This window comes from Chionomys nivalis, chromosome 5, assembly GCF_950005125.1.
Source record: "Chionomys nivalis chromosome 5, mChiNiv1.1, whole genome shotgun sequence".
NCBI lineage: Eukaryota > Metazoa > Chordata > Mammalia > Rodentia > Cricetidae > Chionomys > Chionomys nivalis.
This window is the reverse complement of record NC_080090.1, coordinates 89,179,161-89,200,701: the sequence shown is the minus strand read 5'-3', so window position 1 is coordinate 89,200,701 and position 21,541 is coordinate 89,179,161. Positions and strand designations below refer to the sequence as shown.

The window sequence follows — 21,541 nt, the reverse complement described above, 5'->3', positions numbered from 1 at the left end:
TCTAGGTTGTTTTCAGTTCCTGGTTATTATCAGTAAAGCCACTATGAATAAATATATTTAAGTCAGTGTCCTTGTGGTAGGATAGAGTATCTTTTGGGTATATGCACAAGAATGGTATGACTAGGTGTTAATGCAGACCTAATCCTAATTTTCTGGGGAACTATCATATTGATTTCCACAGTGGTTGTATAAGTTTGTTCTCCTACCAGTAATTGAGGAATGTTCTCCTTTCTTTGCAGCCTTGCCAGCATGAGCTATTATTTGGATTATTGATCTTAGCCATTCTGACAGGTGTAAGATGGAATCTCTTAGTAGTTTTGATTTGTATTTCACTGATGGCTAAGGATGTTGAAGTGTTTTCCAGCCATTTGAGTGTCCTGTACTGAGAATTCTCTGTTTAGATCTTACTCTATTCTTAAATTAGATTTGGTTTATTGATTCCTAGTTTATCAAGTTCTGGTAGTAGCCCTCTATTGGATATGGAGTTAGTGAAAATCTTTTCCTATTTTGTAGGCTGCCATTTTGTCCTATTGACAGTGTCCTTTGCTTGGCAAAATCTTTTCAGTTTTATGAGGTCCCATTTATTAATTGTTGATCTTAGTGCCTGTGCTGCCAGTGTTTTGTTCAGGAATTTGTCTCCTGTACCAATGTATCCAAGGCTATTCCCCACTTTTCCACCAGCTTCAGTGTGTCTGGTTTATTGTTGAGCTCTTTGATACATTTGAACTTAAATTTTATGTAGAATGATACATATTTATCTTTTTACATTTTCCTGTATGCAAACATCCAGTTAGATCAGCAATAATGGTTAAAGATGCTTTCTTTTTCACATTTTGTGCTTCTTTATGAAAAATAAGGTGTCTATGGGTGTGTGGATTTACTTCTGCATCTTTGATTCCATTGGCCAACTTGTCTGTTTTTATGCCAATACCATGCAGCTCTTATTATTATATTTCTGTAGTGTAGCTAGAAATCAGAGATGGAGCTACCTCTGGATGTTCAGGGTTGTTTTAACTTTTCTGCTTTTGTTTTGTTTTCCTTATGAAATTGAGCATTGTTCTTTCAAGGTCTATAAAGAATTGTTTTAGAATTTTGATGGAGATTGTGTTGAATCTGTAGATTGCTATTGGTAGAGTAGCAATCTTTATTATGTTAATTCTACCAATTCATGAGTATGGGAGATCTTTCCATCCTCTGATGTGTTCTTCAATTTTTTTTCTTCAAACACTTGATGTTTTTATCATACAAGTCTTTCACTTGATTGATTAGGGTTACCCCAAGTTATTTTATATTGTTTGTGGCTATTGTGAAGGGTGCTGCTTCCCTGATATCCTTCTCAGTTCATTAGTCATTTGCATATAAGAGGACTACTGATTTTATTATTTTATTTTACTTTATTTTTTGAGACAGTGTTTCTCTGTGTAACAGTCCTGGCTGTCCTGGAACTCATTCTGTAGACCAAGCTGGCCTCAAACTCATAGAGATCTGCCTGCCTCTGTCTTTCGAGTGCTGGGATTGAAGTCGTGCACCAATAACTCTCAACTCTGATTTTATTTTTTAGTTAACTTGTATCAAGACACATCCTTGGAGGTGTTTGTCAGATGTAGGGGTTTCCTGGTAGAGTTTTTGGGGTTGCCTATGTATACTATATCATCTATAAATAACAATACTCTAACTCCTTTCTTTCCAATATGTATCACTTTCTTCTCCTTCAGCTGTCTTATTGCTCTACCTAGAATTTCAAGTACTATATTGAATGGATAAAGAGAGAATGGGCAGCCTTGTTTTGTTCCTGATTTTAGTGGAATTGATTTGAGTTTCTCTCCCTTTAATTTGAAGTTGCTTTCAGTCTTGCTATAAATTTAGGCCAACTATCTCTTCATCTGTGTTTTGCGTGTTAACTCAGAACAAGGCATTATTAAGCACAGAGGGCATTGCTTGTATTTACATATTCACATTATGAAATCATGTCTGCTGTAGAATTTATTTTTAATATACGAATGCAAACTGTGGACTTCTGAGGGGAAGGACAGACATGCCATCTTGTATTCTCTAAACATACTTATTCATAGAATCTCTATTAAGTCATAACACATGGCACATGGAAAACAATTTGAAACACACTCATACAGATAGCCCTGGGCCTGGGGATTCCTGGATACATTTTAAATATGACTGACCCTGAGAAAAGTGCCTCCCCAACAGCACTGAGAGGTAACAGTGCCCATTTCCAGTCTCCACTTGGGCTTTAGCAAGATTATTACTCTTTTTTTTTCATTATAGTTCTTGTTCCAGCTTCATTGTTTCATCCAGCGCATAGACAAGAACAAATAGTTCCAGAAAGGAAGGAAAAGGTGACAGCTGGTATTCTGTGAATATAGATGGTTGGCTTTAGGTGCGCACACAGCACCACCTTACATGACACTGGTTATTTAGCAAGCATCTTGAAGATGGGGAAAGAATGGGATGGTTCTGGCAAACAGAGTGTGTTGAGCACACTAGCCAGTCCCTCACTTGGATACCAGCCATCAAGGATACCTTTGTCCCAGCGATCTGGTGACTCTACTTGACATCATATTTATAAAACTTCAAGATAATGAAAGAAGCACTTACAGACATTATCTGTTTTATATTTTTTAAAAGGTGACAAAAGTGACGTTTTTTCTGGGTTTATGTAGTGGATAAAAGTTACATAACTCAGAAGCCACGAATATAGGACAAATCCAAATCGCAAGAGAGCTTACATGCAGATTCTTAGCTGTCTTTTGCTCCTGAAGGATCCTGTGCATGCAGGAACAGAAGCTCCCATCAATCATCAAGGATGCTGGGCAAGGTGCCAGAAGCATTCAGAAGTGAATGTAATCTGACCTTCTCTCTCAAGGCATGTCCACCGCATCTGTTGCAACAAATCCTAGCTACTATTTGCTCATTCATTCAGTAGAGGGACTTGAGGAAATGCCAAGGCAGGGGCAACTAATTCTAGACAATGATGTTAGGGGAGAATTCATAGAAGTAACAAATGAGCTGAGCTTGTAGGAGTCTAATAAATAGAAAATAGTCTAAAAGGATTCCAATACAGGAGACAGAATAAAGACTAGAAGGCCTTGGTGCAGACAGGGTTGTGAAGAACAGCGGCAGCAGCCTCAGGAGTAATTTCACAGAATTTGCAGGACACACTGATGGATTGAACTTGAGGCAGTGACTGCTAAGGCAGACTCATTTCTCAAGCTTGGGTGTCTGCTGGGATAAAGCCATCAGTGGGCAGAGACTGCCTGGAAGGTTGGATAGGATGATGTGCACAGTGCTGAGATTTCTTAAGGTGTTTGACTTCAGAGTCCCAGTCAATAGTTTGGTATTTAGATTAGAAGTGCAACAAAATCCTCAATCCTGGACAGATGGAGATAAAATGAGAAAGTATAACATTTAAATTTAAAGAGCTTTAAAATGTAATAATAACTTGAATATCATATATCACGTATATTGTGAAATAAATGCCATTAACTAGTTAAGCCATTCTGACTTCTGCTTAGTTATTTGTACATGTAAAATTTATTATATGTGTGTGTATCCGTTATATATAACAAATTGTATATTAATTTTATAGAAGATTATATGGGTCATCTACTAAAAGGCACGTTGAGTTTCAAGCCATTAATATAGAAGGAAATCTTTAAGACTGGATTTACATGCAATTTTATCCATTTATCTATTTTATCCATTAGTTTTAAAATACATGATTTTTGAAAACGAATAACTTTGCCATTAGAAGTATAAGTGTTGGTGACTCAGAAAATGTCATTTCACATTCCTATCTTTCATTGTGTCTGTTTTCCTTCCACACATACATATGTATATGAACGAAGTTGCTAACCAGGATGGGCAGGCTTCTAAAGGGAAGCTAAAGTAGGCTCGGACCATTTTTTTTAAGATGCTCATGTACTGTATTAGTTTGCTTCTCTGTTGCCGGGAGAAACACCATGACCAGACACATTTAGAGGCAGGAAGGATTTATTTCATCTTACAGATTATAGTCCATCGTCTTGAGAAGCTAGGGAAGTAGCTCAGGTAGGAATGGAAGCAGCGGACATGGAGAAATGCTGCTTACTTCCTTGCTATCCATGGCTTCTTTCCCTTTCTTTCTTGAGCAGCCCAGACCCATTGGCTCACAAGTAACACTGCCCTGTGGACTGAGTCCTCCACATTGATAATTAATCAAAAATGCTTCCACAGACATGCCCACAGAGCCAGCTGATGGGGGCAATTATTCAGTCAAGGTTTCCTCTTTGCAAATGATTCAATTTGTGTCAATTTGACACAAACTAGCCATTCACACACATGCCTTTCCCTAAGAGAAGAATCACAAACCACACTAGAATTAAATTTGAAATGACCAAAAATTATAGGAGAAAGGAATTTTTCACATCATGTAGTTCTTGTGTAGCAAAGGAAGAACTTTAATATTCACTTCTCTTGGTAAAATACGGAAATCCCTAATCTCATAACAAACAGAATAGTTAATTTTTCCTTAAGTTAAGAAAATTAAGTTTTCCTTCTTAAGTATTTATAAACTTACTGACCATAAGAGGTTTGACTTTGAGTTTTAGTTTTAGGATCTATTTTTATTAAATTTAAATCAAACGCATTGTTGAAAATAGCTTACAGTAGTTTTTAAAACACTGATGAGGTCTGTATATCTGGTGCAGGTTAGCCCTGGGATGATAGTTAAAAACAGAAAGCTGTGGTCAGAACCCAGCATTATTCCCTAGGTTCATTCATGATCATGGGCCCAAGCAAGCTCTAAATATATTCTTGACATGAAATGAAATGTTTTTATGTTTTTCCAGTCTGGATCACTGACCACACATTAAAGCATCCACAGTTCAAGGGAAAACCGTTCCTCCTGTTATTGTCTTTCTCTCAGCTCATGTGTCCCAAGAATTGCCAAGACTATAGCGAGACCTTCTTTTCAATTCTATGTGGTATCACGTAGTAGAAACATTTGAACAATTCAAGAACAATGGTAATTACTAGAAAAATCCATCTGAGAAATCAATATTAATTGGAGTTTCTTTGAGAAGCAATGTAAATACATTAAACAAACAATGCGATCAGAGTTAGCTAGCAGGGTTGGAGGCATGTTGGTGGTGTAAAGCGAATACAGGAAAAGTGTGTGTGTTCCGGCCATGGTATTTGTCCACCAGGAATTCAAAGGATACCCTCATGTATCAATTAAGGGCAACAATGTTATGTCATCAAAGTCAAGAGAATGACTTTCTGGAACCTTATTTTCAATAGGTGGCATAGAAGCATATTTGGGGTTGTTTTATATTGACATTTTATTTTTTAAAATAAACAAAATTAGTGTATGTGTATGCCTGTTTTGGGAACATATGCAAACTAGTGGGTTCCACCACAGGGCCCTCCTCCACAGTTTGTATTAATCTCCTACTCTCTCCTCCTTATGTTATGGTTCCTTCAAACTGCTCCCCTACCAAATAAGCCTCCTTATTCTCCCGTGCACTTTACCAAATCTGTTTTTATTGATATTAAAAAGTAAGTCCAGTTAAAGTTAAGGATTTTTTTTTATTTTTTTTATTAATTAATTTATTTAATTATTAAAGATTTCTGCCTCTTCCCCGCCACCACCTCCCATTCCCTCCCCCTCCCCCAATCAAGTCTTCCTTCCTCCTCAGCCCAAAGAGCAAGCAGGTTTCTCTGCCCTGTGGGAGGTCCAAGGACCACCCACCTCCATCCAGGTCTATTAAGGTGAGCATCCAAACTACCTGGGCTCCCACAAAGCCATTACGTGCAATAGGATCAAGAACCCATTGCCAAACCTATGAACACCTGATTTTCGATAAAGGAGCTAAAAGTATACAATGGAAAAAAGAGAGCATCTTCAACAAATTGTGCTGGCAAAACTGGAAGTCAATCTGTAGAAGAATGAAAATAGATCCATATCTATCACCATGCACAAAACTCAAGTCCAAATGGATTAAAGACCTCAATATCAGTCCAAACACACTGAACCTGATAAAAGTTAAGGAATTTTTTATTTGTTTTGTCCCTAATCTTGGCTCTCAAAAGACCTGGGTGGAAAGAGAATTTTAGTTGAGGGATGTCCTCTATCAGACTGACCTATAGGCATGTCTGGAGATGGTCTTGTTTACCAACTGAGGTAGAAGAGCTCCTCCCACTGTAGACCCCACCACTCGGGACAGTTGGAGCTATGTTGTGTAAGGAAGCTGGATTAGCAATAGCCTGTGGAGCAAACCAGTAAGCAGTCTGCCTCCATTGGTTACCATTTCAAGTCCCTGCCTTGGCTTCTCTCCATGATGGACTATAATCTGTATGCTAAGATAAACCCTTTCCTTCCCAAGTTGCTGTGGGCCATGATGTTTATCACAGCAACAGAGAGCAAACATAGAATATTTTTATTGTTTATTTTAATTTTGGTATTATATTACCTAAAATGTATTAATTAAACTTCTTATTAACTGATCAATAAAAACATAGAAATGTTGATGAGGCACCAACCATGTGATGTTTTGATGCACACAAGAACAATGTAATTGTTAACTGAGTAAGTGTATCTACCTTTTTTTTAAATAAATCAATCTTTTCTTTGTTGTGAAAATACTCAAAATCTAAATTTATGTTTACTTACAATTTTTACCTTTATTTTATGTAAAAGAGTACATATTTATGGGCACCACATAATATTTTCAAGGCATGTACAGGTTCTGTGATCAGGTTAAACATGTATCTTTCCAAACACCCCTTTTTTAAGTTAAAGCACGTACAGTCCTCTCTCCAGCCCTATACGATACACAGCACACACAGCTATCCTGATCGTCCCAGTGTGCTTTAGCACACTAGCACTCTCTGCTCCCACATAACCCTGTGTGCCATGCAAAAACGAGCCCAGACCCTGGCGACCACTCTGCTCTAACCTTCAATAAATGCCAACAGTCTTACACTTCACATGCGTGAGATCACAGGGTCGCTACTTGTCTGTGCCCAGCTCTCTTCATTTACAAAACCATCACCAGTTCTATCCATTTAGTCATGAGAGACAAGCTTTTGTTTTATGTGACAGAATAGTGTGTGCACCCTATTTCCCTTCACAGCTTGGCAGCTAATGCATGTCTGGGCTGTTTCCATCTCTTGGTTCCTGGGGGTAGTACTACCGTGAACACTGGATGTCTCTTCAGCATACTGAATTAATTTCCTTCTGATTAATGCCAAATAGTGGGCTGCTGGATCACATGATAGTTCTATTTGGCACTTTCTGAGGAATATCCATGCTGTATTAATTTGTAGTCATAGAAAGGCTTCATGAGTTTCATTCCTATGAACAGTGGATAAGTGTTTCCTTTTCTTAACATGCTAGCCAGCATTTGTTACCTTGTATCTTTTTTTGATATTCATTTTTTGAACCAAGGAGGTAAATAATATTGCTTTGTGTTTATATGTTGAATCATGGTTTGAACATCTTTTCATGGACCTGTTGGCCATTTTAAGTCTTCCTTCAAGAAATGTCTTTATCTAGTGCCCATTTCTAAACTAGGTTTTCATTGACACTGAATTTTGTTTTGTTTTATATTTCTATTCTTTATATATATTCTGAACACTACCCTTTGCTAGGTATATCTTTTGCTGATATTTTCTCTCATTTAGGTTTCATTTTATAATGATTACTATTTCTTCACTATATGCAATTTTTATTTCTTATAATCATCTTTTTTTTCCCTTCTGCTTCCCGTGATTTTTGAGTCTCTTTTAAAATACTGGTACACACTTTAATATCCTAAAGCACTTCTCCATAACTTATAGTTACAGATATTACATGTGAGTCCATATGTGAATGAGTTGAATCATAACTGAGGATAGAAATCTGGTTTCAGTATTCTGCATGTAAATGCCATTTTCCCCCAACATAAATAAAAAGAAATCTCCTTTTTCCTGTCCATTTCTTAACACCTTTGTCAAAATTTGATTGCTGCAAATACCTGACAATATTGTGTTTTGTAATCTGTCTGTTCTTTTATTTTTTTTTCTGTTTCCACGCACATTTTAAATTTTTGTCCTATTTTTGTGAGGAATGATATTGTTATTGTGATAAGGGTTGTTCAAATCTGTGTTCTATGTAAGTAGTATGAACATTTAGCAGTACCAATGCTTCTCATCCATGAGCATTTCTGTATTTTCTTCAGTTTCTTTCATCAATGTTTTGTGGTTTTCATCATAGATAGCCTTCACCTCTTTGAAGTTATTCCTACATATTTTATTGTAAACTTGTAAATAGTTTTGTCTTCTACATTGCTTTACATATAATTTTCTACTGTGGTATGAAAATGCTGCTAGTTTTGTTGCATCTATATCTTCTAAATATGTTGACTTCTAATTGATTATTTCCAATAATCTTGAGGGTCTTCTACTCTCTGGGGTCATTGCTACTCTCACAGTTTCACTTTGGATGCTCTTCACTCGTAAGTTGTGTGTGTGTGTGTGTGTGTGTGTGTGTGTATGTATGTATATATTTTTAAATACTTTTTTAATTATTTAAGAGAACATATAAATGTAGCTATTGGTCATTGTCTTTTCTTGGATGTGGGCTTTTTTTCTATTATTAATTATAAAATTGTATTTCTTGTTATTGGTCTGCTCAGGTGTTGTGTCTCCTCATAATTCGTCTTGGTAATACAGTATGCATAAGAATTTTTCAATTTCTTCTATGTCTCAAATGTGTTAACAATATTTATTCATAATAATCTATACTAATGCTTTCTATTTCTGTGGTGTCAGTTGTAATGTTGTCTCTGGCTTTATTTATCAAAAGGCTTGTCAATTTTGTTTATTTTTCTGAAGATGCAATTCTATTTTATTACATTCTGTATTTTTACTATATTTATTTTTTGCTGTTTCCTATTATCTCCTTCCTACTCCTAATTTTGTTTTCCCCTGCACTTATAGTTTCTTGAGATGCAGTGCTAAATTGTTTATTTGAAGTCTTCTTGCAGTTTATACATGCAGTTATTTTTACATTTTACTTATATTTTAAGTGGATTTTTTTAGGCCAATTCTATGTCACAGAAAAATTGAGCAGAAGGGGAAGAAACCTCCACATTCCACACTGTCACACTTAGTAGCCTGAGTGTGACCAGCATCTCTCAAACTGGTGCTAAATTTGTGATGTATCTCTGAGTGTGGATGCGTCATTTCAAACAAACCTATCATTTACATCAAGCTTAATTGCTTTTTATTTCACTTTTTTGTTTTTCTTTTATTTTTTACTATTTAAAAAACTTTTAAATTTAAATATATTTTGATCATATTCTTTCCCACCACAAGTTCATCCAGTTCTTCTCCTCTTCCTTACCCACTCAATTTTAAGTTCTTTCTCAATAAACAAACCAAAAACCCAATACAACAACAAAATTCCCAAAACCTAGAAAGCAAGATACAATAACATCCAAAAAGGAAAAAAAAAAAAAAAAACCAGAAAACAAAACAAAAAAATCAAACTGTAACCTAATAAAAACACACATAATAAACTATAGAGTCCATTATTTGTTGGTCAACTACTCCTGAATATGGGATCTGCCCTGGAGTGGTTGATATACCCAGTGTCATTCCATTTGTAAAACCTGATTTTTCCTCTCCCAGAAGGTATAAGTGACAGATCTGTTACCCTGCCTGTGTTTACATTCATCCATTTGTCTATGCTTCCAAAACATAGCAAATGCAATTATAATAAGGCCCAACAAGAGCTATCATGTTGAAGTTGGGCAAGACATACCAATAGAAGGAAACAACTTTATTTTGTTCAGCAAAGGAGGCTCACAGAAACAGTCAACAAAAGTAATAAATATGTTAATTCTCTAGATTCTGAGTTTTTCCAGCTGGGAACTGAAAATCCCCAGGGATGGTAAGCAGTCTAGATGCCAACTAGTTTTCCTACAGAATTATGGATGCATATTTGTGACTATCTCAATTACAGGTATAATTCTTATACAATGAAAATTTTCAAGTCTTCTGGAATTATTCAAGTAAACACTAAACATCCCAAGACAAGTTTCCAAACTTCATTGACTCTTGTATTTATGATCACTAGATGGTTTGCTTTAAAATCTCAAATCCCAAATCCACCAACTAGTGCAGGTTTTCAGATTTATGCTTATTGCCCTGGCCGGGTTTCATTTGCTGTGATAAAACACCATGACAAAGGCAACTTACAGAATGAGTTTGTTTGGGCTTATGGTTCCAGAGAGCTAAGATATCATCGTGGCAGAGGAGTATGGTAGAAGGCGGCAGGCGGGCATGGCAGCTGAAACTGCAAGCCTAGAGCTTGTAGCGCCTTCACTACACTACGGGATGGTACGTGAGCCAGGAACTAAACTGGTGACTTAAAAACACATGCACACAGACAAACAGAGAAAGACACAAGGACACGGGTCATCCTCGATACAAGAGTGCCAAGAATGCCCACTTTATTGTGCTCAGGGGCAGCTTATATAAGGCTCTGGCCACGCCCCAGCTCTCGGGATCTTTCAGCTGTAGACTCATCAGAACCTACTCCCCTGCTATCATGGTCTCATGCTCAGAGCATCTGCAGGCTGCTAAGAGCAGAGGAAAACAAGTTGATTACAAGAAATTCAGGGTCTGGTGGTCTGCAGCCTTCAACAGGAGCTCACACCTTCAGTTTTAAGCAAGAAGCAGGGAAAAAGAACTGAGAATGTGTGTGATATTTGAAACCTCAAAGCCTGATCCCACTGACAGACTTGCTCCAGCAAGTTTTCCCCCCTAAACCTACCTGATCGTACTACCAACCGAAGACCAAGTGTTCAGATGACCTCAGTTATAGAGGATAACTCATCATGCCCTATACATTCATGTTTGAGAAGGAAAAGTCAAGAATGAGGCAAAGAAAACATATTCATCTTCCTTGGTGTATTAAATTGTGGAAAAGCTATAATTATAAGCATGACCACCTTTTAGAGGAATCTTCCTGTTTCACACTTTTCCTATTGATCAGGGCTCATAACAGGATCCAAGGGACTTAAAAGAAATGTTAAGTGCTCAGTTGTGTGTAGACAATGCCAGACAATATATTTAACTGTTGCCTTTTGTTCTCATTAAGTATATCAACCACTGTTTTGTTATTGTGTGATGTTGATTTGGATAATGACTGGTACTGTAACTGGCTATCTGTTGCAGTGACAAAACACTACCCCAAAGCAACTTAGATGCGGAAGGAGTTTACTTGACTTATAGGTTACAGTCTGTCATCAAATAAGGCCAAGGCAAAAGCTGAAGCAGGAACTTGGAAAGCAGAGACCATGAAGCAAAGTTGCTTATTGACTTGCTTCCTCTAACTTGCTCAGCTGCCTTTCAGTTCAGTAATGGTACTTCCCAATGCTCTAGATCTTTCTGAGTCAATCAGAAACTAAGAAAACGCCTTATAGTTGTACCCACAGAACAATCTAAGATGATTCTTGAGTCTCTCCTTCAAGGTGACTCAAGCTAACAGCTAAAGCTAATTATGAGACCCACTCCCACCCCTTTTCAACTTTGACTTACAAACACATCACTGTAAAACCATAATTTTCCTTTCTTATTTGTCCCCAAGATCTCATATTGACATCACAATATAAAATGTAATTTAATATTAACAGTTCTGCGGTTTATAAATTTTTTGGCATTTTAAATGTCCAAGTTAATCTTTAAAAATCCAAAGTCCCGAGGCCCAGGTGGCGGAGGCACCGGCAGGCAGGCCCGGGTGGTGGCTGGCAGGCAGGCCCGGCAGGCAGGCCTAGGCGGCGGAAGCAACGGCGCGCAGGCAGGCCCAGGTGGCGGAGGCACCGGCGCACAGACAGTTCCGGGTGGCGGAGGCACCGGCAGGCAGGCCTAGGCGGCGGAAGCAACGGCGCGCAGGCAGGCCCGGGCAGTGGAGGCACCAGCACGCAAGCAAGTCCGGGCGGCAGAGGCACCGGCGTGCAGGCAGGCCCGGGTGGTGGAGACACCGGCAGTCAGGCCCGGCAGGCAGGCCTAGGCGGTGGAAGCACCGGCGTGCAGGCAGGCCCAGGTGGCGGAGGCACCGGCAGGCAGGCCTAGGCGGCGGAAGCACCGGCGCACAGACAGTTCCGGGCGGCGGAGGCACCGGCAGGCAGGCCCGGGCGGCGGAGGCACTGGATGCAGGATAGTGCGGGCAAGAAACAGAGATGCAGGGCTGGTTCAACATACGAAAATCTATCAATGTAATCAACCATATAAATAAACTGAAAGAAAAAAACCATATGATCATTTCATTAGATGCTGAAAAAGCATTCGACAAAATTCAACACTCCTTTATGATAAAGGTCTTGGAGAGATTAGGGATACAAGGGGCATACCTAAATATAATAAAAGCTATTTACAGCAAGCCGACAGCTAACATTAAATTAAATGGAGAAAAACTCAAAGCCATCCCACTAAAATCAGGAACACGACAAGGATGTCCACTCTCTCCATACCTCTTCAATATAGTTTTTGAAGTTCTAGCAATAGCAATAAGACAACATAAGGGGATCAAGGGGATCCATATTGGAAAGGAAGAAGTTAAGCTTTCATTATTTGCAGATGATATGATAGTATACATAACCGACCCCAAAAACTCTACCAAAGAACTCCTACAGCTGATAAACACCTTTGGTAATGTGGCAGGATACAAAATCAACTCCAAAAAATCAGTTGCCTTCCTATGCACTAAGGATAAGGAAGCAGAGAGGGAAATCAGAGAAGCATCACCTTTCACGATAGCCACAAATAGCATAAAATACCTTGGGGTAACTCTGACCAAGGAAGTGAAAGATCTATTTGGCAAGAACTTTAAGTCTTTGAAGAAAGAAATTGAAGAGGACACCAGAAAATGGAAGGACCTCCCTTGCTCTTGGATTGGGAGGATCAACATAGTAAAAATGGCAATTCTACCAAAAGCAATCTATAGATTCAATGCAATCCCCATCAAAATCCCATCAAAATTCTTCACAGATCTGGAGAAGACAATAATCAACTTTATATGGAAAAACAAAAAACCCAGGATAGCCAAAACAATCTTATACAATAAAGGATCGTCTGGAGGCATTACCATCCCTGACTTCAAACTCTATTACAGAGCTACAGTACTGAAAACGGCTTGGTACTGGCATAAAAACAGAGAAGTCGACCAATGGAATAGAATAGAAGACCCTGACTTTAGCCCACAAACCTATGAACACCTGATTTTCGATAAAGGAGCTAAAAGTATACAATGGAAAAAAGAGAGCATCTTCAACAAATTGTGCTGGCAAAACTGGAAGTCAATCTGTAGAAGAATGAAAATAGATCCATATATATCACCATGCACAAAACTCAAGTCCAAATGGATTAAAGACCTCAATATCAGTCCAAACACACTGAATCTGATAGAAGAGAAAGTGGGAAGTACTCTACAACACATGGGCACAGGAGAACACTTCCTACGTACAACCCCAGCAGCACAAACACTAAGGACATCATTGAATAAATGGGACCTCCTGAGACTGAGAAGCTTCTGTAAAGCAAAGGACACTGTCACTAAGACAGAAAGGCAACCCACTGACTGGGAGAAGATCTTCACCAACCCCGCAACTGACAAAGGTCTGATATCCAAAATATACAAAGAACTCAAGAAATTAGACCGTAAAAGGTTAATCAATCCAATTATAAAATGGGGCACTGAGCTGAACAGAGACTTTTCAACAGAAGAAGTTCAAATGGCCAAAAGTCACTTAAGATCATGCTCAACTTCCTTAGCAATCAGGGAAATGCAAATCAAGACAACATTAAGATACCATCTTACACCGGTCAGAATGGCTAAAATTAAAAACACCAATGATAGGGGCCGAGTTCGGAGCACAAAGCCGAGCGCGCACGCTCCGACGGCCCCGCGCCCCAAGAGTCAGCCTGCGCGGAGTACCGGGGAAGGGGTTGGGAACCAAACTTTTTCCTGCCCCAGAATGGACACGCTCCCCAGAGGTCCAGCCTAGCCCCTAGGCACCATGTCGGACAGCGACCTAGGTGAGGATGAAGGCCTTCTGTCACTGGCTGGCAAGAGGAAGCGCAGGGGGAACCTGCCCAAGGAGTCGGTAAAGATCCTCCGGGACTGGCTGTATCTGCACCGCTACAATGCCTACCCTTCAGAGCAGGAGAAGCTGAGTCTCTCTGGACAGACCAACCTCTCGGTGCTGCAGATATGTAACTGGTTCATCAATGCCCGGCGTCGCCTTCTCCCAGACATGCTTCGGAAGGATGGCAAAGACCCCAATCAGTTCACCATTTCCCGCCGTGGGGGTAAGACCTCTGATGTGGCTCTCCCCAGGGGCAGCAGCCCCTCCCTGCTGGCTGTGTCTGTACCAGCTCCCACCAACGTGCTCTCCTTGTCTGTCTGCTCCGTGCCGCTCCACTCAGGCCAAGGTAAAAAGCCAGCAGCCCCCTACCCACAAGTGGAGCTGGAATCCCCTAAGGCTCTGGTGACCCCTGGGAGCACGCTCACCCTGCTGACTAGAGCTGAGGCTGGAAGCCCCACAGGTGGACTCTTCAATACGCCGCCACCCACACCCCCAGAGCAGGACAAGGAAGACTTCAGCAGCTTCCAGTTGCTAGTGGAGGTGGCGCTGCAGAGGGCTGCTGAAATGGAGCTTCAGAAGCAGCAGGGTCCGGCACCCCCATTACTACATGCTCCCCTTCCTCTAGTCTCAGAAAATGCCAAGTAGGCACCTGCTACCAGGCGGCTTGAGGCTCAAGACAGCTGTCCCAGGTTCCTGGTTCACTTCCCCTTCATACAGAGGGCTATCTACGGATCACTGCCAAGCATCGGGATCATCTGTCCAGAGGTCCTCAGCAGAGAGACAGCAGCTGGTGTCTCTGCACTGTTACGGGGCCTGTGCTCTGCTGACTGCATTCCTTCAAGCTTCCTATCGGAGGAGACCAAGGCACCAGAGCCAGGCGTGGTGTTGCTGCTGCTTCTCCAGAGAGCCCTGGGACACCTGCACTCTGGCCCGCTTTCCTAGGCAGGCTCAGGAAACCTGCCAAGTTCAGACTTGAGCTGGGTCCAAGCTGCCCCTAGGCTGTGCCTCTTTTGGTCAAGCCAGGTGTGCGTGCACATTCCAGCTTACTCGAAAGAAAAGGCCCAGCAGATGTCACAGAACCGACTTCAGTTGAATGTTTAGATTTTTGCTGAATTGTTTCTTTTCTTTTTGCTGTGCTCTGTTGATGGCAGTAGGTAGCCCGGAAGCACAGGTGTGGGGAGAGAGCACCTTACGCGATGGAGCTTTATAGACGGGTGATCTGCCGCTGCACCGGGGTGATTGTATAAGGGACCAGAGAATCGCTGCAGCTGTGCTGAATTCCAGCTGGAAGTGGTTGTTTGATTCTTGGTTTGGATTACTCTATTGTAAAAGACCGAAGAAAAATACCTACAGGTGTTGGATTATCTACACCAGGCACAGAAGGGGATAAAGCCGCAGCCAAATCCAGCTGAACCAGATAGCCATTTAGACACAGCAGAGACGGATGATAAAACCCAGAGACATATTTGTTTTTATTGTATTTTGGGGTGGTTAAGCTAGACTGAAACAGCTTTTGTTTTCTCTCTCTCTTTTGGGTATCGTCTCCTCCCTTCCCCTTATTTTTTTGTAGCCTGTTTGGAGTCATTCAGGAGTTTGGCCAGATGTCGAAAGCACCAGCATCTCCTGCTTTGGGAAAAGTGAGCCATCTGCTGGTCAGGAGGCCCTTCAAACATGCCACTGTTCACAAAAGTAGCTGGGACCTTCATGAGGAAGGGGGCCCAGCACCTGGGAGCGGGTCTGTTTCACCTCCTTTCAAATTGGAATTGCAAGGGCCTGCCTAAATTTCCCAGGGAAACAGATCACACGTGGTTTTGTTATCTTCCCCTCCCTCCCTTTTTTACTTTGCTGTTTTGTTAGTTTTCAGCAACAGTATACCCCATCTTTATATATCTTAAGAAACACTAATCCTAGGTTTTTATTAACCAAAATATTTGTGTTCTGAATAACCAGAAGATTTGAGAAGCCCTGACTGTAATTTCCTGACGTTTACTAGGTTGTAAACACAGAGAAGGGGCTCCTGGGTGTTCACCGACTTAGAGTGCCTGTCCCAGAGAAACACCATTCTGGCCTTTCTAGGAAGCCCCCTGCCACTCATATAGGCTTCCCTACCTCTCCTGAGTGGCTTAGCTCCGTCCCTTGCTGTGCAAGTGGGAACTGAGAGATTTGCTCTCTGTAGGTGATTGCTTTCCTAGGCTGGATCTCTTGCCTCCCTCCAAGAGATCCGGCATCCTCACCCCCTCAAGGCACTGCTGGGGAAGGGTGAACATGGCAGCTTTGTAGAATTTGCTGTTTGCCCACTTGTACCCCACTGTCCGTGAGCCTAGATCCCGTGATTGCTGCAGAAGGCCTACAGTAGGGGTGATACTGGGATGAGCGGGAGTTTTCTCCCCCACAGTGCACTGAGCAGGGGAGGGGGGAGGGAGCCATGCTGCTGACATATTCTGGCATTCCCCCCTCCTGGAATAAAATGGGGCATCTGAGGGGTGGGGCAGTCTCTGCTTAGGTTGCTTATAAAGATAAATCTGGAGAAGCATGGTTGTCCCATTGAACAATATTTGAGCAAAAAACTACTGTAAATAACTGGTTTTTGTCTTTTGTCAAATAAAGTTGTTTGTTTTTATTTTAAAAAAAAAAAAAAAAAAAAAAAAAAAAAAAAAAAAACACCAATGATAGCCTCTGCTGCAGAGGTTGTGGAAAAAGGGGCACTCTCATCCATTGCTGGTGGGAATGCAAACTTGTGCAACCACTTTGGAAAGCAGTGTGGCGGTTTCTCAGGAAAGTCGGGTTCAACCTACCTCTTGACCCAGCAATACCACTATTGGGAATATACCCAAGAGATGCCCAAACATACAACAAAAGTATATGCTCAACTATGTTCATAGCAGCACTGTTTGTAATTGCCAGAACCTGGAAACAACCTAGATGTCCTTCAATGGAAGAATGGATGAAGAAAGTATGGAATATATACATATTAGAGTACTACTCAGCAGTAAAAAACAATGACTTCTTGAATTTTGCATACAAATGGACGGAAATTGAAAACACTATCCTGAGTGAGGTAAGCCAGACCCAAAAAGAGGAACATGGGATGTACTCACTCATATTTGGTTTCTAGCCATAAATAAAGGACATTGAGACTATAATTCGTGACTCTAGAGAAGCTAAATAAGAAGGTGAACCCAAAGAAAAACATATAAGCATCCCCCTGAATATTAACCTTCATCAGGCGATGAAAGAAGACAGAGACAGAGACCAACATTGGAGCACTGGACTGAAGTCTCACGATCCAAAGGAGGAGCAGAAGGAGAGTGAGCAAGAGCAAGGAACTCAGGACGGCGAGGGGTGCACCCACACACTGAGGCAATGGGGATGATCTATTGGGAACTCACCAAGGCCAGCTGGCCGGGGACTGAAAAAGCATGGGACAAAACTGGTCTCGCTGAACATAATGGACAATGAGGACTACTGAGAACTGAAGAACAATAGCAATGGGTTCGTGATCCTATTGCATGTAATGGCTTTGTGGGAGCCCAGGTAGTTTGGATGCTCACCTTAATAGACCTGGATGGAGGTGGGTGGTCCTTGGACCTCCCACAGGGCAGAGAAACCTGCTTGCTCTTTGGGCTGAGGAGGAAGGAAGACTTGATTGGGGGAGGGGGAGGGAACGGGAGGTGGTGGCGGGGAAGAGGCAGAAATCTTTAATAATTAAATTAATTAATTAATAAAAAAAAAGAAAAAAAAAAAAAAAAAAGAAACAGTGAAGCCTGCACTGAGAGCAGATTGCCCCGCTACAATTAAATCAAACCCAATAGATAGCATCGGTAAGAGGAGATGGGCAGACGCCAAGGCAAGAATTCACCCAACAATCTGAAAAACAACATGAAAACACCAGAACCCAATGATCTTACAACACAAGGACTTGAACACCCTATCACAGGAGAAGAGGAAAAAACTGACTTTTTGAAAGCAATAGAGTCCCTTAAACAACATGTAAAAAACGCCCTCATAGAAATGGATGAGAAGTATAACAAAAAGTTTGAAGAAATGAGTAAATACGTAAATGATATCCTGGGAAGCCAAGAAAAAACGATCAAACAGGTAATGGAAACAGTCCAAGAATTGAAAACTGAAATGGAAGCAAGGAAGAAAACACAAACTGAGGACCAGCTGGATATGGCAAATATAGGTCAACAAGCAGAGACTACAGAAACAAGCATAATCAATAGAATACAAGAGATAGAAGAAAGAATCTCAGATTCTGAAGACAACATAGAGAAAATAAACGGACTGATCAAAGAAAACACCAAAACCAACAAATTCTCATCACAAAACATTCAGGAAATATGGGACACAATAAAAAGACCAAACCTAAGAATAATAGGGATAGAAGAAGGAGAAGAGGCACAGCTCAAAGGTCCAGAAAACATTTTTAACAAAATTATGGAAGAAAACTTCCCCAACATAAAGAAAGGTATTCCTTTGAATATTCAAGAAGCATACAGAACACCAAACAGACTGGATCAAAAAAAAAACGTCCCCTCGCCATATAATAATTAAAACACAAAATATACAGATTAAAGAAAGAATATTAAGAGCTGCAAAGGAAAAAGAGCAAGTAACTTATAAAGGTAAACCGATCAGACTTACACCTGACTTCTCTATGGAAACCATGAAAGCCAGAAGGTCCTGGATAGAGGTACTACAGAAACTAAGAGACCATGGATGCAAACCCAAGCTACTATACCCAGCCAAGCTATCGTTCACTATCAATGGAGAAAACAAGACATTCCAGGATAAGAACAAATTTAAACAATACGTTGCCACAAATCCAGCCCTACAGAAAGTAATAGAAGGAAAATCACAACCCAAGGAATCCAACATTGCCAACACTGCCTACAATAACCCAGGCATCTAGCGACCCTTCAACAGCACAACTCAAAGAAGGGAGACACACAAACTCTTCTACCAAAAGCAGTAAGAATAACCGGAGTTAACAACCACTGGTCATTAATATCACTTAATATTAATGGTCTCAATTCACCAATAAAAAGGCACAGGCTAAGAGATTGGATACGAAAACAGGATCCAACAGTCTGCTGTTTGCAAGAAACTCATCTCAACCACAAAGACAGGCATCTACTCAGAGTAAAGGGTTGGGAAAAGGTTTTTCAAGCAAATGGTCCTAAGAAAAAAGCAGGTGTGGCCATACTAATTTCTAACAAAACTGACTTCAAACTAAAATCAATCAGAAGAGATCGACAGGGACACTTTATACTCATAACAGGAACGATTCAGCAGGATGAAGTCTCAATCCTGGATATCTATGCCCCTAATATAAAAGCACCCACTTATGTAAAAGAAATATTGCTAAAACTCAAGGCAGACATCAAATCACACACACTAGTAGTAGGAGACTTCAACACACCTCTCTCACCAATGGACAGGTCAATCAGACAGAAAACTAATAGAGAATTAAAAGAATTGTTGGAGGTAATGAATCAAATGGACTTAAAGACATCTATAGAACACTCCACCCAAATAGGAAAGAATACACCTTCTTCTCTGCAGCTCACGGAACCTTCTCGAAAATTGACCACATACTTGGAAACAAAGGAAACCTCCACAGATACAAAAAAATACCAGTGGCCACCTGTGTCTTATCAGATCACCACGGATTAAAGTTAGAAGCCACCAACAATGCTACCCCCAGAAAGCTGACAAACTCATGGAAACTGAACAGTCAACTACTGAACCACACCTGGGTCAAGGAAGAAATTAAGAAAGAAATTAAAGTCTTCCTTGAATTTAATGAAAACAAAGAGACAACATACTCAAACCTATGGGACACGATGAAAGCAGTGCTAAGAGGAAAGTTCATAGCACTAAGTGCCCACTTAAAGAAAACGGAGAAAGCATACATTGGGGACTTAACAGCACACCTGAAAGCTCTAGAAAAAAAAGAAGCAGACGCGCCCAGGAGGAGTAGAAGACTGGAAATAATCAAACTGAGGGCAGAAATCAACAAAATAGAAACACAGAAAACAGTCCAAAGAATCAATGAAACAAAAAGTTGGTTCTTGGAGAAAATCAACAAGATTGACAAACCCCTATCCAAACTAATTAAACGACAGAGAGAGAACACGCAAATAAATAAGATCAGAAATGAAAAGGGGGACATAACCACAGACACAGAGGAAATTCAGAGAATCATTAGATCTTACTACAAAAGCCTGTATGCCACAAAACTGGAAAATGCAAAAGAAATGGACACTTTTTTAGATAAGTACCATATACCAAACTTAAACCAAGACCAGGTGAACGATCTAAATAGACCTGTTAGTCGCGAAGAATTAGAAACAGTTATCAAAAATCTCCCTTCCAAAAAAAGCCCAGGGCCAGATGGTTTCAATGCAGAATTCTACCCGAACTTCCAAGAAGAGCTAATACCTATACTTCTTAATGTATTTCACAACATAGAAACAGAAGAGTCATTGCCAAATTCCTTTTATGAAGCTACAGTTACCCTGATACCAAAACCACACAAAGACCCAACCAAGAAAGAGTATTACAGGCCTATCTCACTCATGAACATCGACGCAAAAATTCTCAATAAAATACTGGCAAACCGAATCCAAGAACACATTAGAAAAGTTATCCATTATGATCAAGTAGGCTTCATTCCAGAGATGCAGGGCTGGTTCAACATACGCAAATCTATCAATGTAATCAACCATATAAATAAACTGAAAGAAAAAAACCATATGATCATTTCATTAGATGCTGAAAAAGCATTCGACAAAATTCAACACTCCTTTATGATAAAGGTCTTGGAGAGATTAGGGATACAAGGGGCATACCTAAATATAATAAAAGCTATTTACAGCAAGCCGACAGCTAACATTAAATTAAATGGAGAAAAACTCAAAGCCATCCCACTAAAATCAGGAACACGACAAGGATGTCCACTCTCTCCATACCTCTTCAATATAGTGCTTGAAGTTCTAGCAATAGCAATAAGACAACATAAGGGGATCAAGGGGATCCATATTGGAAAGGAAGAAGTTAAGCTTTCATTATTTGCAGATGATATGATAGTATACATAACCGACCCCAAAAACTCTACCAAAGAACTCCTACAGCTGATAAACACCTTTGGTAATGTGGCAGGATACAAAATCAACTCCAAAAAATCAGTTGCCTTCCTATGCACTAAGGATAAGGAAGCAGAGAGGGAAATCAGAGAAGCATCACCTTTCACGATAGCCACAAATAGCATAAAATACCTTGGGGTAACTCTGACCAAGGAAGTGAAAGATCTATTTGGCAAGAACTTTAAGTCTTTGAAGAAAGAAATTGAAGAGGACACCAGAAAATGGAAGGACCTCCCTTGCTCTTGGATTGGGAGGATCAAC

The 21,541-nt window shown here is 40.4% G+C and overlaps 2 protein-coding genes across 2 annotated transcripts in view; both read left to right on the top strand.

Annotated features, from left to right (window-relative positions):
* Nucleotides 1-21,541, top strand: part of Thsd7b (thrombospondin type 1 domain containing 7B) — an 871,002-nt gene that overhangs the window by 682,089 nt on the left and 167,372 nt on the right. The gene's annotated exons all lie outside the window — the stretch shown is intronic.
* Nucleotides 13,961-16,695, top strand: LOC130874997 (homeobox protein TGIF2-like). Its single transcript, XM_057770606.1, has one exon. It carries the CDS (start codon nucleotides 14,061-14,063, stop codon nucleotides 14,772-14,774), a length of 714 nt encoding a protein of 237 aa, XP_057626589.1. The 5' UTR covers nucleotides 13,961-14,060; the 3' UTR covers nucleotides 14,775-16,695.

Excerpts from the sequence above, each read along its gene's own strand:
- LOC130874997 (XM_057770606.1), top strand. The coding sequence starts at position 14,061 with ATGTCGGACAGCGACCTAGGTGAGGATGAAGGCCTTCTGTCACTGGCT.